General features: G+C 40.4%; 1 protein-coding gene across 1 annotated transcript; it reads left to right on the top strand.

Annotated features, from left to right (window-relative positions):
• Positions 1 to 1,249: 1,249 nt before the first annotated feature.
• Positions 1,250 to 14,897, top strand: TMEM38B (transmembrane protein 38B). Its single transcript, XM_059492844.1, has 6 exons — positions 1,250 to 1,393; positions 5,773 to 5,929; positions 8,472 to 8,656; positions 9,467 to 9,554; positions 11,552 to 11,669; positions 13,921 to 14,897. Exons 1-6 carry the CDS (start codon positions 1,288 to 1,290, stop codon positions 14,122 to 14,124), a joined length of 858 nt encoding a protein of 285 aa, XP_059348827.1. The 5' UTR covers positions 1,250 to 1,287; the 3' UTR covers positions 14,125 to 14,897.
• The last annotated feature ends 381 nt before the right edge of the window (positions 14,898 to 15,278 follow it).

Below are 15,278 nucleotides of genomic sequence, written 5' to 3'. Positions count from 1 at the left end.
GATGGAGCTTGGAGAAACCTGGGATTGTGGAAGGTATTCTTGCCCATGAATGAGTTTTTAAGATCCTCTCTGAGAAGAACAGTGGATTTGTCTTTACAAACAAGCTATGGGTCTGCTGGTGGATAAAACCAGCATTGGGAGATAAAAGAAACCATGAGAAGAATTCCACTGGTTGGTGAATGGAAAAAGATATTTGCTTTTACAAATAAACTTTAGGTTTGCTGATAAATGAAATTAGACATTGAAAGACCAAAGAAACAATGAGGAAGAAAAACCCCTAAATTCCATAAGAATTAAAAACTAAAAGGGAGGGTTATGCATCAGAGGGGAAATCTTTGGTATCAGGTGTTCGGGGAGTCAGAACCTCTCAAGTACCTCAGAAATGGGGAGAGAAGGGAAATGTAGCCAGGAAATTGGGATAAAAAGGAGGCTGAGTCCTCCAAAATGTGAGATCCCTGGGGAATGCCCCATGGCCTCTCCCTTTATTTGAATAAAGTAAAAGGACTCCTCTGTCTTCTTTTTAGACAAACCTCTGGTGTTTGTCGATTAATTTTCCTGGCACCTCCAACCCCAACCATCCTCATTACACGAATTTCCTTCAGGCCCTCCGAGTCTGGTGAACAAAGAAAAAGCAAATGTCATGTATATTGGAGTTAGCAGATCTTCAAAAATGTTTCACTTGGGCAGTTCACGAGGAAAATAGCTTTGCTGAAAATACTGTGGGATTGGTGCAACACTGGATATAGAACTTTAAGGAGGCAAAGTTAGCCCTCGCTATCAAAATGGGTGTAAAGATGCATTAAAGCGTTTCTGCTGAGCTCTGGCAGCGTCTGGTGTACATTAATACCCTCAGCAACTGATAGACAGCATCAACCTGGGAAAGACCACATGTGGAACCGACCGTACACGTTGGTAATGCTCTTAATGAGTTTCAGAAATATTCAACAGGAAAGAAAAAAAAAGAGAAAATAAATTGTATCTGGGTGAGTTAGCGACCTGTGCACAAAGTGCGCAGGGAAACAACACAAACACAACAGGGGCTCTGAGGGAGGCCACAACCGACCTCAAACTGTGCACGGTGCAGGACTATCAGCATTCTGACCAAAAAAAGGCAAACAAAAGGCAGGGCAGGCAGCTCGCAGCGCGGAGCCGCGGGGCTGAGGGAGGGACAGCCCCGTGAGGCGCCGCGCCCGCCCCGCCCCGCGCTGACGGCGGCCGGCAGGGCCAAGCCGCGTCCGCAGGGCTCTCCCGTGCCGGGCAGCCGTTCCGGGAGCTCCGTGCCCGGCTATGGAGCTGTGGCAGGTGCCGCTGAGCTTCTCCCGCCTCCGCATGTTCCCTTTCTTCGACCTGGCGCATTATGTCGCTTCCGTGCTGGCGCTGAAGGAGCAGCGGGGTGAGCGGGGCGAGGCGGGACGGGGCGGACACCCCACACCCCCCATGCGGATCCCGGTGTTTCTCCCGTGTGTCCCGGGGTGTGCCCGGCCCCGGCAGGGTGAGGATGGGGCTCCGAAGGGAGCTGCTGTCCGGGTTACCCCGTGGCCGTGCAAATGGGATTGTCTGCCGCCTGCATTAGCCCGTCTGTCCATAAGCGTTGTCTCACTGCCCGCTAAAGACACCCAGCCAAAGCTTTTCTCGCTTTCCAGAAGTTAAGAGGCGCTGGCGAAATCAACCAAGAGTTTCGTTGCAAAGCTTTTACGTTTTTTTATTCAGTTGTTTATTTGTTTGTTTCAGTTTTGAAGTCTGATGAGTAAAAGGGGTGAGGCCCCTCGAAGTTGGGTTTATGCAGAAAGTGTGTGTGTAGCAAGGCCAATATCTCTGTGCCCAGAATTGCATCTGAGAGGGGAGATTAGCTAGAGTTTACATCCTTCACACACCCTGTTTGTGCAGGGGGGTGTTAAGGCCTTTTCTGCCTTGTAGGAAACAGCTCAGGACTCTCATGGATCGGTCCTGGGCCAGCGACTTGTCAGCGTTGTACGCTGTGGATTGTAAAGTGAATTTAGCAAGCTCTCCACTTCCACTAACAAGGTTTTGTATGAGAGCACATCATGGCACTTCAGTCTGCATGCTCTCTTCCAGAAAATCGTTTACACTGTGGTTCTGTGGCTGTTAACTCCAAGCCATTTTTTTAATTTTTTTTTTTTTTTTCTGTCACAAATGTAGACGCTGGCCTTGTTTCAGTGTTTAGAATCAAGCTGCTTGTGGTGTGGGTTTAGACACGTTTACAGTAACTGTGCATCCCAGATGATAACTGTGTAGGAAACTGAGCTGGCTTTTGGGATTGGGATTTTAGGGCAAATTTGGGAGCTGCTGCTTGGCTCAGACTTCTAGGGCTCTGCACTGTTTGTTTAAGTGAGAGCTTGTTCTTTGGTCCGTTCCTAAGTGTTCCAAGGTGAATTTTGACCATCTGCTGAGGAAGTGCACTTAACAGACTGTGAAGACTGGTGTAAAGTGCTTATGCATTCTGGAATCTTCACCAAACTTTGTTGATGCTGCTAAAATTTTTGACGGGTGCTGGGCTGTGGCATTGTGTAATGTGTCTGTTCCACTTAGAAAGGGACTTTCTGACATTGTCGTGCAATGCTTTTAAACTTTCCTCTGGAATAGGCACACCTAAAGATGAGGATGTGAGGCCTCTGTGCCTAGTTTTAGTGAGACAACACTTATGGAAAGTAAAATTGCTGTCAGAAGTCTGGTCAGATCCATGCTCCTATTTTTTTTTTCTTTTCTCGGTTTAATAGCTGGTAGTTCAGAACTCCTGAGTATTTTCTAATAGTTGGAATTAATAACTGTAATCCAGGTGACTGCCTGCTGGCCTGTTTCTCACTTCCCAAGTGGTTTGAACTGAGTATTAAATCATAACTGAAACAGCAGTTATTACGAATACTCAGTATGGATATATTATCGTCAATTAATGCTGTCTAGGCTTTATGTTCCTTTTGGAAACTTACAACAGTAGCTATATTTGACAGGGAAATTACGGGATAGCCTTGAGTGCCTGGTGATGTAAGAAGTTTGTGGTCAAGTTACAGCCACATTTATTTTATCCCAGATTACTGCCTCATTAAAATACCAACCCACCCCCACTGCTTAAAATCAGATTCAGTGTGGGCATTTGGATCATGGATGGATGCACACTAACTGGGACTTTCCCAATTCTCCTAGCCAGGCTTTTCTGCTCACTTGTGACTGGCAAACTGCAGCAATCACAACCAACTTGTTGCTTTCTGTGTGTTTTAAAAGAAGAGTTCTTGATTAGTGCTTTGAGGATGGCTTAGGAGTTGCTTTCTTGTAACTCCAGCCAGTTGTAGAACAGCCAATTTTCTTTTTATGGGATGGAGGGACAGCAAAAGGTGTTGGTGATTGAGGATGTGTCATATTTGGTTTGTTCCTGACGTTTTTCTATGATCTGTTTGAGGTGATTTGAAGAGAAATAATTTCTCTTCAGCATAGTTTTTCTCTGTTAAGTCTGTCTATATAAAACCTTTATCTTAACTAATGATGTTCTATGTGGTTGAACGGGGTACTAGACAAAATGTGTACAAATCCTCCTGGTGGGCTCACTAGTTGTGTGTGTGGTGTGCATTATTGCCTATTTGGAACATGCAGAAAAGTTTAAAGCAGATATAATCCTATTAGGTTATATTCCTACTAGAAATAGTTAGTTGGTAAGGGTTTGTTTTGTTTGTTTGTTCGTGTATTTTTGTGTGTTTGTTTTGGTGTTTTATTTTGGGTTTTTTGGTGTTTTTTCCTCGGTTTTGTTTGTTTATTTTTTAATGTTACTGTTGTTCAGGAGCAATTCTTAAGAGCATATTCAAGATCAGTCCTTGTGTTTTGAAACCTTTCCCTGACTTTCTGAAGTGTACATCTGCAGGGCTGGCGGCCTTCTGGCAGATCCACCATTGCGTGGTTGTGTGGTGCCTCATTAATTTTAGAGGATGCATCAGAGGACAAATATAAATGACCACTTTGTATAAAAACATGTGACCTACTTAAAACTGAATTTGTCTTCTGAAAGGCTACACCCTAACAATAATTTAAGTAGCAGTGCTGAGATGATCTTTAAATTATTATCAACTTTTTTTGCCTCATTGTCTTCTGTATTATGTATATTCCTTGTTAGGAAGCAAGGATATAACCTTGTTAAAAACTGGCATTTGAGCCATTTCTAGTGCTGATCAACAGAAAAATCTTGAAGTGCAATAGAGGTTCCAGTTTCTTGACCTTTTACTTGTAAAATGAAGAAATTTACCTGCATTTCTGTGGAGCTTACTGGTAGAGGGCAATCTGGATGTGCCCTCAAAACTGAAAACCACTTGCTGCTAGTTTTGGGGCAAAGGGAATGTGGAGAAGCTGGTGATTGTTGGAAGGCAGGAGAATGGATCTGAAGAGAGAACAGAGACCTAATTTTAAACCTACTCCAAAAGTAGTAAACACAAGCCATTAATAATTTGCAAGTGTCTTAACTTGGAGCACTAGGTACTGCAGTTTGAAAAATAAATTGCAAAATAGTTAGAAATGAAAGAGATGTTATTTTATATTCAAGTGTTCTGTAACGCTGAGGAGTGCTCATTTTTATAAATTGGGTGTTTTATGGGCATTTAGATAGTGCTGCAGTACTTGATATCTATGCCAGCACTAAAATGGAACACTAAAACCTAAACTTGTTAATGCATTGAATGAATTGAGAGTGCTGTATGCCTTTTTAAATGTTTGAGCCTCTCATCTTTGGTAGGAGCTTCTTTTCCCACAGAAATGCCTGATAAACCCAAGCTACTCTGAATTGGGAACAGAAGTCAGATTTCATTTTGGGGCAGACAGTAGTGCTTTTGTGAACTTTGGAACTTTTGTGAACTTGTAGCCTTTGGACTACAGAAAATTAAACTTGTTCAGGCAAACAGCTCAGAACCAAGTGTAAAGGGGAAGCTTTGGCAATCCTGAACTTTTAAAGTGGAAGGAAATAGTCAAAACAACTACTTGAGCATATTTCTAGCTTTGGTAAAATGTTTTTTTCCTCTGAAAATGGTTAATGCTTTCCATTACCTCCAGTATAATCTTTGAATATTATGTACTCTTTTAGGCATTGTTAACTTGCACTTTAAAATGATAGTTCATTTTAAAGATGATGAAATTAACAAACTGTCAACCTTTTGATAATGAGGAAAATTTACATTTATTATTATAGTTCACGGTAAACTTTTTTCCCTCCCTCTCTTCAAGAGTGCAGGTGAAAACGATTTGATAATTATCTTGGATGCAGTTTTGGCCAGCAGTCACAGCAGGATATTATGAGAAAAGAAGAGAAAATAGTCACCTTGAATTCTTGGAACACTCAAAAACAGAAATGTAATTCGTAAAATAACCCTCCAAAATGCCATCAATCCTGTTTAGATTAGCCACTTAGGTGTTTTTAATACAAATTTGAAAGCAACTGTGTCCCTGTGTCAAGTTGTTAACAACAAGACCTCACTGCTATGCTCTGAAAGCTTTTTCCTCTTGGTATCTAGATATAACAAACTAATGCACAAAAGATATTCAGAGAACACTTTGTGTCAGCCTTTCACTTCTGTTTAGGAGTTTGAGTTAAAGTCACCCTACCCTGAGGTTTGTATTTCTGGAAAATTTTCCTGTGAGAGCCTGCTGTTTGCTAGAGAATTTTTCATTACCCGAAGGAACTAAACTGAAAAATACTGACCTTTAAAACATGATGTTATTCTCCAGTTTTCATTTCTGTTTATGCAGAAAGTTATATGTTGTTGTTTTTTTTCCCCACAGGAGTTGTGGAAGTGTCGGTCCGAAGTCCCTTGGCCTGCTGGTTTAGTGCAATGCTTTATTGCTTTGGGGGCTCAGTTTTGTCCTCCTTGATGCTTGGTGAACCTCCAGTAGCATTTCTGGCAAAGACCATAAATATTCTACTGGCATCCTCAGTCTGGTAAGCAGCCGCAGCTGGGTAAGATGAGTGATACTGGCTCTAAGGAAGCTGTATGCTGTAAACTGACACCATCAAGGTTGCATGTATTTTTACTTAAAAATGTGGATTTGGATGCTGTCTCTTCATCCAGGATCATTCTCTATGATCTTGTTCTCTGGGAACAGAGAGCAACTCTTACAGCCTGTTGTGTAACCAAATGCTCTGTTGCTAGATTAGACTTGTCTTAGGTTTTTTTAGTATTCCTGGTCAAACAGCTGCAAACATTACTTTTTAATAAAGTTATTCAATTGCTGATTTACTGAATATAGATATGTCATAAATGCAATCAAGTTTTTAAAAAGTAGTTCTTGAAGATCAGAACCTGGCTGATGTAAAAATTTTGACTTTTCCTGTAACTGAGGTTCCAAGACACATCTTTCCTCAGTTCCTACTACCAGACACTTTTTTTTTCTGTATTTCATTCAGTCCCAGGAGGGCAGGTGTTGTGGTGGAAGACAGTAGCTAACTGAATTGTATGATTGCATCAAGTATTAGGCATTTTGGCCTGTTTTGTAGTGTAAAAAAACCATCCTGGAGTTATTTTCATAGAAATGTGGTCTTCCAGTGGAGTTCATTTGTTCCAGAAAGTGATCTTTGAAGAAAACTTCAAACTTAGCAAAAGTTAAGAGCAGCAGTGGGGTTTTGAGTTTAGAAATCTCAATCACTATATTTGGATAGTCTGACCTGCTTAAAATCCTTTAGTTCCACTTGCCCCATAAGTTTTACAGTTGTAAATTCATTAAAATGAAAACAAGTGTTTTTATCTGTCTGGGTATATGTATTAGTTTTATAGTCTTTGTGTTGTAGTAAGAGATGACACATTTAATTTGGTGACATTATTAATATGTATTATTAATGAATTATTAACAGAATTTGCCTCTGGTTGTGTCAGTCTGATGTGGGCAGACTCATTGCTTGTTTCAAGTGACATGAGCTAGGAGTACACTTGAAGAGAGCAGGATTTCTCTTAACTCACCGTGGTCAAATGTGATTTGCTGTGCAGAAATTAAAGGAGGTTTTACTGAGCAGCTGTGAATGTTACAAAACGTTTTAAGCTTCCAGCTTTATGAAGTCCCCTCTTCCTGAGTGTAGTGACCTTAATTCCTGGTCCCAGATCGTGCACAAAGGAATTCCTCAAGCCACACTTGGGACTGGGAAGTGAGTGGAGTCGTGCTGGGCTTGAGGAATGCTCCTGAATAGTCTGTAGGACAGCGGCATCTGCTGTCAGCAGAGATTACAGGCAGGAATGCCGTGGAGGGCCTTCAGGGCCAGCCTCAGTCCTGTCACCAGTGCTTCAGGGTCCTAAACCCACATTCTGCAGATATAAATTAGTTCTGGTGTGAATTGGTGAGCAGGTGGCTTAAATGGCTTTTTGCAGTAGCCTGTAAAATACATCCTTTCTCTACATCTTTGGCTTCATATCAGCTGAAGCCTGGTTGCATACAGAGGCATCTTTACAATATCTTTATCTTTACAATAAGAGATAAAGGGAAGGGCCTCAGAAATTCTTGGTAGGCAGGATTGAGATCAAAAACCTTAAAGCAAGGCGCAGTGTCTTTTTTTTTTTTTTTAAGAAAACAAAATTTATCCTTCTTTTTAAACACTTTCTCTGCTCGTATGCAATTTTTACTCTTACTCCTGCGCTGAAATAATCTACTTAAGATAACTTAATCAACATACTTAATCTTGATTGGGTTTTTGTGAATGTCTCAGTAAGAACTGAATTTTATTTATTATTGAAGACATATAATAAAACACTACATAATCTAATCTTTTAGAATTTACTGTTGCTTAGGATTTAACTGTTAGCCATCTTTACTCGGTTTTAAAAGCAAGTTGATCAAAGATATTTTGTGTAGTGTTCTTTCAATGCTTTGAATAAAGAAATGTGCTTGTAACTGGCAAGCTGTAAAAGCTAGAATTGGTGAGTACTAGGATGTTAAATGTGTTTAAAAATAGCCATGCATTTCATGTAGTATGACATTAACTAGTGGAGGCATTCTTGCTGAAGTTATATAATTCCAGGTACCTACAGTCTGGAAGCACAGAGTCAGCATTTAATTTAGCACCCTGTTGTAACTCTATTTAAAAAAAAATCCCAAACAAAAAACCAAAACAAAACAACCCCCCTACACCAAACTAAACAAAAAGTAACTCACAAGATAAACTGAAACCACACAAAGTCAATCAGATACCACTTTAATGACTTGAATTATAAAAATGTGCAGATATATAAGGTGCAGAACAATTGGAAAAATGTAAAACTGTTTCACATGGACTTGAACAGGTTTTTCTCTGTGGCAGTAGTGTTTGGTTTTGGTGCAAAAGCTCAGGTGCGCTCAGAGGCTTTTCAAATTTGTTCCAAGATGTGTGTCACGAGACTTTGAGTTGTCAGTAGTATATCAGGCATTGCTAGACACATTCCAAAAACATATTTAAAGATTATGAAAAGATAATTCCTTAGCAAAAATGTCACTAATGTTTTTTTCCTGATGATTTTCAGGTATCTAGTGTTTTACTGCCCAGAAGACATATTCTGCCGCTGCTTTTCCTTTCTGCCTCTTCGTCTTCTGGTGGCAGGGATGAAAGAAGTGACAAGGACCTGGAAGATCACAGATGGCATTGCACATGCAGACACTGTCTACAAAGATGCCTGTCTTATCATGGTGGCTGTGGGCTGGGCCAGAGGTAACATGCACAGCATCTTGTTCTGAGGGTTTGGGGTTTTTTGGGGTGGTGTTTAAATGTCTAGCCCCTACAGCAGAACTGTAGCACCATCCTTGCTCTGCTGGGCATGGTAGTCCTGATGCAGTCTGATGTCTCCTGAAGGAAAAAGCCTGTGCTGCAGATTTTCTGTCTGAATTAAGGGTGACATTGAAGGACTTGGAGGGGACTTCCCTTCAGAAGGTCTTACGAGAGCTTGCAGAATGGGCAGTTGATGACAATAAAGAAGTAAATCTTCTGTGTAGCTGTTGCTGAACTTTCCAACAACATTATTGCCTTGCATGAGGCTGAAGAAGAGAACTGGGTATCTTAGGTTTTTAATATGGGGACTTGGTTTTTAATATGGGGATAGCCCTTGTCGCCTGCCTGCCATTTGGAATTCTGGAAGCCACCTTCCTGACAGCTGTATTTGCAGCCACACCATCAGGGTCCCTTCAGAAAGTAGTTGTGCAGCTCCTGTTCCTGCTTGATTCTGTGCTGCTGTGGAAAGCAACACTTATGAATGTGATGATTGCATCAGTTCAGATGCTGTCACTTACAGGCAGACCTGAGCTTCTTGCTGAGTATCTCAGCCCCTGAGGTCTCGTGCCTGTTGTTTGAGTCTTGTTTGCATCTTGTTTGTTGTTTGAGTCTTGCATAAGAGGTTGGATTAAGTCTTTTAAGTCTGGGCTTTGGTGCCACATTTAGCACCTGGTGTCATGAGTTTTTCTGGGAGCAGTGGCATAGCAGTGGTAGCAGTCAATGGAAACTTGCTATAAATCTCTGCAATTTCAGGTGCTGGTGGTGGCTTAATTTCCAACTTTGAGCAGCTGGTGAGAGGAGTGTGGAAACCTGAAACCAATGAGCTCCTGCACATGTCCTAGTAAGTTTTTTTAAAAACCTGCAACAAGTTAGCTGTTGTTTTGCTGGCTCTTGGTGTGGATATTTACTTTCAGTGGTTGAAGCCAAAAAAACCCCCCAAAAACCAAACCCTTAGGACATATTTGTACTCTGTTTTGGTGTGTATCCTTTGAAAGATGGGACAATGAACTTTGGGACTTTTAGAAGATGTTTTAATCATTATATGTTCACAGCCCAAGAGCTGCAAATGGGAAGAGAAGTCAACAAAAACCTATCAGAAAGTAGTAAATACCTAGTGGAGAGTTGCTAGAAAGCAGTTTTGGCTCAGTTTGTCTTGCAGGGACATGGTCTTCTATCCAAAATGAAAGCACAGTGGTACTAGAAATACACAAGTGAATTTTGGTGTATCTTCTGAGCATCACTAAGATGGCTTCCTTTGAACACTGGCACTCTTACTTTTGCTGCTAGTGCTATTTTCCTCCAAAGACATCAATTATTTGAGAAAGTACAAATTGGTTATTCAGTATAGCAGAAATGACCTGCAAGATGGGAAAAGTTACTTCTCTTGCAGGAGCAAAGAATGAGGAATATTACATGCCTCCTGGTTTTCTCTGTAAAATGAGAATTGAAACAGGCTGGAAAGCCACAAGCTATTATTGTAAGTCAAGATAAGGTCACTGTGATAATTTCCTAAAATTCTTTTGATCTTTCCCAGGTTACAGTCAGGTCTTTAAAAATAATAATTTTATTTTTTTAAAAAGCTATCTTGCCTTTCAGCAGCCACCCCTAGACACAGAATAACAGGAGAGACATTTGTAGCCTTCTCTTTGGCAATATTTCAACTTTTTGTGCATTGTGTTAGTTGTTGGCTTTTTCTGAAATTCTAAGTATTTAGAGTTTCTCTTTCTCTTGCCAGGGCCTAAATGGCAGTCTTGAAAGTAAACTTACAAAGAAAAGGTGACTGTCATAAATAGCACTGCAGACACAAATAAAAATGTCTTTAGAGGTGCAACACCAGAACAATGCTTACTGATTGGCATCGCTTGCATATATTCTCCTTCTCCACTGTGGGTATGGCTCAAAGTAACTGAAAAAAAATTTCAAAAGTCTTGTTTATGTATAAGTCCTAAGAGCATTGAATTGAACTAAGTTACAGAGTTAAAAACATCAAACATATTGCAAATGGATGAGATGCCTGTGTACACAGTGTTGTTTTTTGGGCTTCTTGAGCAGGAATTTGGTGTAGTTTTTTGGTTCCTGAAAAGACAGTGAAGAACAGATCGCCAATAGGTGCTCTGTGATAACAGGAATGTCACCTGTACATGTCACATGCAGATTAAGAAATGCACAGAATTCTGGATAACTGACCAAAGATCTCTTGCTTTCTGGCTGCATACCTAGGAAGGGATTTAGTACCACAACAAAGATTGCTGTAAACTGGAATTAGAGTGGAAATCTTTGCCTGTCTCAGGTCAGCGCAGCTGTGTTGGCAAAACCTGGTAATACAGGCCTGGCTCCAGTCACGTTTAAGCTGATACGGCCCCACAGCTGCTGGAGTCTTACACTGGACCAAGACTTGGACTTGGACTTCAACACCTTGAAGTAACTAACTCCTCGAGTATGGTATAGGAACCTGTTTTTATGTCTAGTCCAAGTAGTGTGAGCTCTGTAATTTAACTCTTCAATAAGATATATTGGGAGAGGAAGAAGAGAATCAAAGACATATAAAGTCTGAATAGGAGCATTGATTTGAGGAGTATTTGTCAAATAGGAGTTTGTTGGATGTCTGAAGCAGTGCTGGACTTGATGATTTATGGACAGAAAGTGTAGTAATATTATATAACATGAAAATCTTAATTTAATTAAAGCTGGATTTTGGATTTACCACAGTTACCACAAGTTTTCACTTGTTCTATTCAGAAATAATTATTTTGCACACTTAAGAACATGAGTTGCTTTCCAGGCAGCTTCCACTGTAGAGCAGAGAAGAGAAATTAACATTCTTTGTTTGATTTCTAGCCCTGTGAAGGTAACTTTGATAGGAGCAGTTCTTTTCACCCTGCAACGCAGACAGTACTTGCCAATAGCAAAACACAACCTTGTGTTTTTATACACCATCTTTCTTGTTGTCTTCAAGGTAAGAATTTGAAAGTTGCTAGTGACCAAATAACAGCAGATATTTTATTTAATTGTTGAAATGCATGCTGCTTGATGGGAAGGCCAGCTTCTGCTGAAGAAATGTGTTTAGAGTTCTGGATATGAGCAGAATGGAAGACCTGTTCTGTTGAACATTCTGTTCAATGTATGCAGGGGACAGGGAGGAAAAGAAAAAATCAGGAATTTTGGCACTTAGTACTTGATATTCCAGGCTTTGTATGTCTGTAATCTCAAAAAAAAAAAAAAAAGCTTATTTTTGTAGAAAGAAATTCTCCTGTTCTCTGTCTTTTGTGTGTACCTATGCAGTTGCCAGTGGGTCTGTAAAACAAACCAGCTGGATTCTCATTTGATTTAAAATGTTCACAAAATAAGTGTTTGCGTGGGAAGGGAATGCATACCAAAACTACTTTGAAGTAGGTGTAACTATTTTGTAATAAAATAGACACTACTTCTCTATTGAAGTCTTCAGTCCCTCCTGTATTGTTCATTTCCGGGATGGTGCCTTTCTTCTGGATTACTAGTTTATAAGAGAACATAATCTCTGTTAGCAGATATCTGGCAATTTTAACAGCTTCAGAGCTGGTGTTGAACAGACCAGAGAATGTGTGGAAGTGTGCTTGCCAGTCTCCTTTCTGGGAAGGAGCTGACAAGTTTAATTCTGCAGAAGTTAACTGTAGGGAACCAAGACTTGAAGCTTATGTCCTTGATTTTCCATCTGAAATGATAAAGGCATTGTTGAACTGTGGATGCTGGGAATGAAGGAGAGGAATGTTATTCTGGAAGTGAGAAATTGCAGGTGTCCACAGGAGCTGGCTGTCCAGCTGCACTGGAGAACTAAATCCTTACCCAGATGGTTGTACTGGCAGTCAGGAACTTGCGCCCACTTAGCAAATAAACTAATAAAGCAACAGTGTATCTGGTATAGTTTTAATAATGTCTCCCAGAAACTTATCACATCTCTGAAAGCTGTAGAAACTGTTGCATTATAAACTTGTCCAGTACCCAGATCTGAAAAACAGGTTTTTCAATTCTGATTCCAAATTACGTGTCTTAAGGGGTGCCCGCCTAAATCTCTGCACTTTATGGAATGAATATGGCTGTCAGGACTTCTAATTAAAGTCTGATTATGGAATTATACATTCAAAATTGAATTGCACATTCCATTCTTCCAATTTAAGTGGAAGGAAGCCACTCAGTTTAGTTTTTCAGTTTGAAAAAGGCACAAAATTTACACATAAAAGTTGGTCTTCACCTTAAATGTGTGCCATTACTCTCAGGATGATTAATCTTGCAGAGAGTTTTTTATGCACATTGTTTGTGTATCGCTCACGGAAACATAGAGTCATACAATGCTAAGGGCTGGAAGGAACCTCAGAGATCATCCAGTTCCATCCCCCTACCATGGGCAGAGACATCTTCTACAAGGCCAGGCTTGTCAAGGCTTTATCCAGCCTGGTCCTGAACATTACCAGGGTTGGGATATCAGCAACTGTGACGGTGTTTGCAGGGGTTTAAGGATGAGGGAAGAGATGAGGATCTGACTCCATGTTTCAGAAGGCTTGATTTATTATTTTATTATATATATTGTATTAAAACTATACTAAAATAATAGAAGAAAGGATTTCATCAGAAGGCTAGCTAAGAATAGAAAAAGAAGGAATGATAACAAAGGTTTGTGGCTTGGACAGAGAGTCCGAGCCAGCTGACTGTGATTGGCCATTAATTAGAAACAGCCACATGAGACCAATCACAGATGCACCTGTTACATTCCACAGCAGCAGATAACCATTGTTTACATTTTGTTCCTGAGGCCTCCCAGCTTCTCAGGAGGAAAAATCCCAAGGAAAGGATTTTTCATAAAAGATGTCTGTGACAAGTTACATCTCAGGGAAACCTGTATCTCACCACCCTCACTAAAGAATTGCTTCCTAGAATCCAGCTCAAATTTCCCCTCTTTACCATTCCCCCTTGTCCTATTGCTACAGTTCCTGAGGAAAAATCCCTCTCTGACGTCCCTGTAGATCCCCTTCAGAGCTGTGTGAAGAGTGTTGGTCAGAAAGAACAGCATTCTTTGCCCAGTTTCAGCTAAAATGAGCAGAATTCTGTTGGTGATTGCACAGCCTCATGCTTGTGTAGAAAGTTAAAAATGCCATACACCCATTCTGCTTTTAGCTTGTTTACTTGTGAAGCCATCACAACTTTTATTGTAACTTGATCCTTGTTCTCCATAGGTAAAAATGATGTTGACAAGATGTGCAACTTCTCCATTTGCTCCCATTGAGGCGGCAGTCTGCCAAATGTTTTTTGGCTCACAAAAGACACCTTCCAAAGTGAAGGGTGAAAGTGCCACATCTTCCAACGGCTCTTCAGTCTGTGACCAGCCTTCTGAGCAGCATGAGGGTGCTAAGAAAAAAACAGCAAAGAAAACAGAATAAGAGACTTGAAATCCTTGTGATGGTCTTGAAGATGTGTGTCTTCCAGATTAGGCTGGCTGAGAAGTTTCTCTAAGGAAAGGAGAACAGGGCTGTGATGTGGTTTGCCTTTTTGGGATGTTTTGTGTAAGCTATGTGTAAATGCACATGTTGGATTTGTGAGTTAAAACTATGAATTTTTATAGTGGTTAAAAGTTTACTAATTTTTGTACTTACAACAACTTCAAATGCTTGTAGGTTAAAAAGATAGTTTCAAAAATGTGACAATCTTTTTTTTCCCCTACTATATCACTTGTTTCACATCTTCCTATCCCCCAGTTCTTATTTATAATTTTGATAACACTGATTTGTACTGTCAGGTGTTCACTGTAGCACGTCCCAAATAAGAAAGTCATTAAGTAAGGCTTAATCATATTGCACTGTGTAAAATTATAAAAATGTACCGATTTAATGCCTTTAACTAGAAAAGTAACTGAACTATTGTTCTAATTCACATTGCATTGGTCTAGATTTTCTTAATTTCCTAAAGTAAATATTTTTAAATATTTTTAAATGTTTTTAAATGAGAGTATATTATCACATTATAAATATTATCTGGCACTTTAAAAAAATCTTAGTTAGCAAGTAGAAACACATCAATATTTTTGTGGTTGGCTTACTTGGACTCTTATTTGCAAGCATTTGAGATGTAGGTGTTTTTTGCCACATTAGTGTTTTACAAGTGGTTTGTAGTTACCTTCTGGTTCATTTGCGTCTAGACGTTCTTTGCCTGCATTTTTTTTCCAAGCATATGCACTTATATCTTTTCAAAGACAAACTTCATTAGGAAGAATACTGGGCAGTACATTTACCTTGTTTGGTCAGCATCCTGAGCTGCAGCACAGGAATGGGAGCAGAATGTTACCCCCATAATCCACGAGGGAATAGTCAGTGAGCTGCTAGAACACCTGGACACTCCCAAGCGGTGGGATGGGATCCACCCAGGGGTGCTGAGAGCTCACTGGGCCACTTCCAATCATTTACCAGCACTCCAGGAGAACTGGGGATGTCCGTGTTTCCTGGAGGTTGGCAAATGTGACACGCATCTACAGGAATGGTCAGAAGGAGGATCCAGGGAATTACAGGCCTGTCACATGCCCTCAGTGCCAGGGAGGCCA

Source organism: Ammospiza nelsoni, chromosome Z (assembly GCF_027579445.1).
Source record: "Ammospiza nelsoni isolate bAmmNel1 chromosome Z, bAmmNel1.pri, whole genome shotgun sequence".
Classification (NCBI taxonomy): Eukaryota; Metazoa; Chordata; class Aves; order Passeriformes; family Passerellidae; genus Ammospiza; species Ammospiza nelsoni.
This window is presented reverse-complemented; position numbering and strand designations above follow the sequence as displayed.

Coding starts and splice junctions, on each gene's coding strand:
- TMEM38B (XM_059492844.1), top strand. CDS start 1,288: ATGGAGCTGTGGCAGGTGCCGCTGAGCTTCTCCCGCCTCCGCATGTTC. Junction 9,555..11,551: donor GAGCTCCTGCACATGTCCTA/GTAAGTTTTTTT, acceptor TTTGATTTCTAG/CCCTGTGAAGGTAACTTTGA. Junction 11,670..13,920: donor TCTTTCTTGTTGTCTTCAAG/GTAAGAATTTGA, acceptor TGTTCTCCATAG/GTAAAAATGATGTTGACAAG.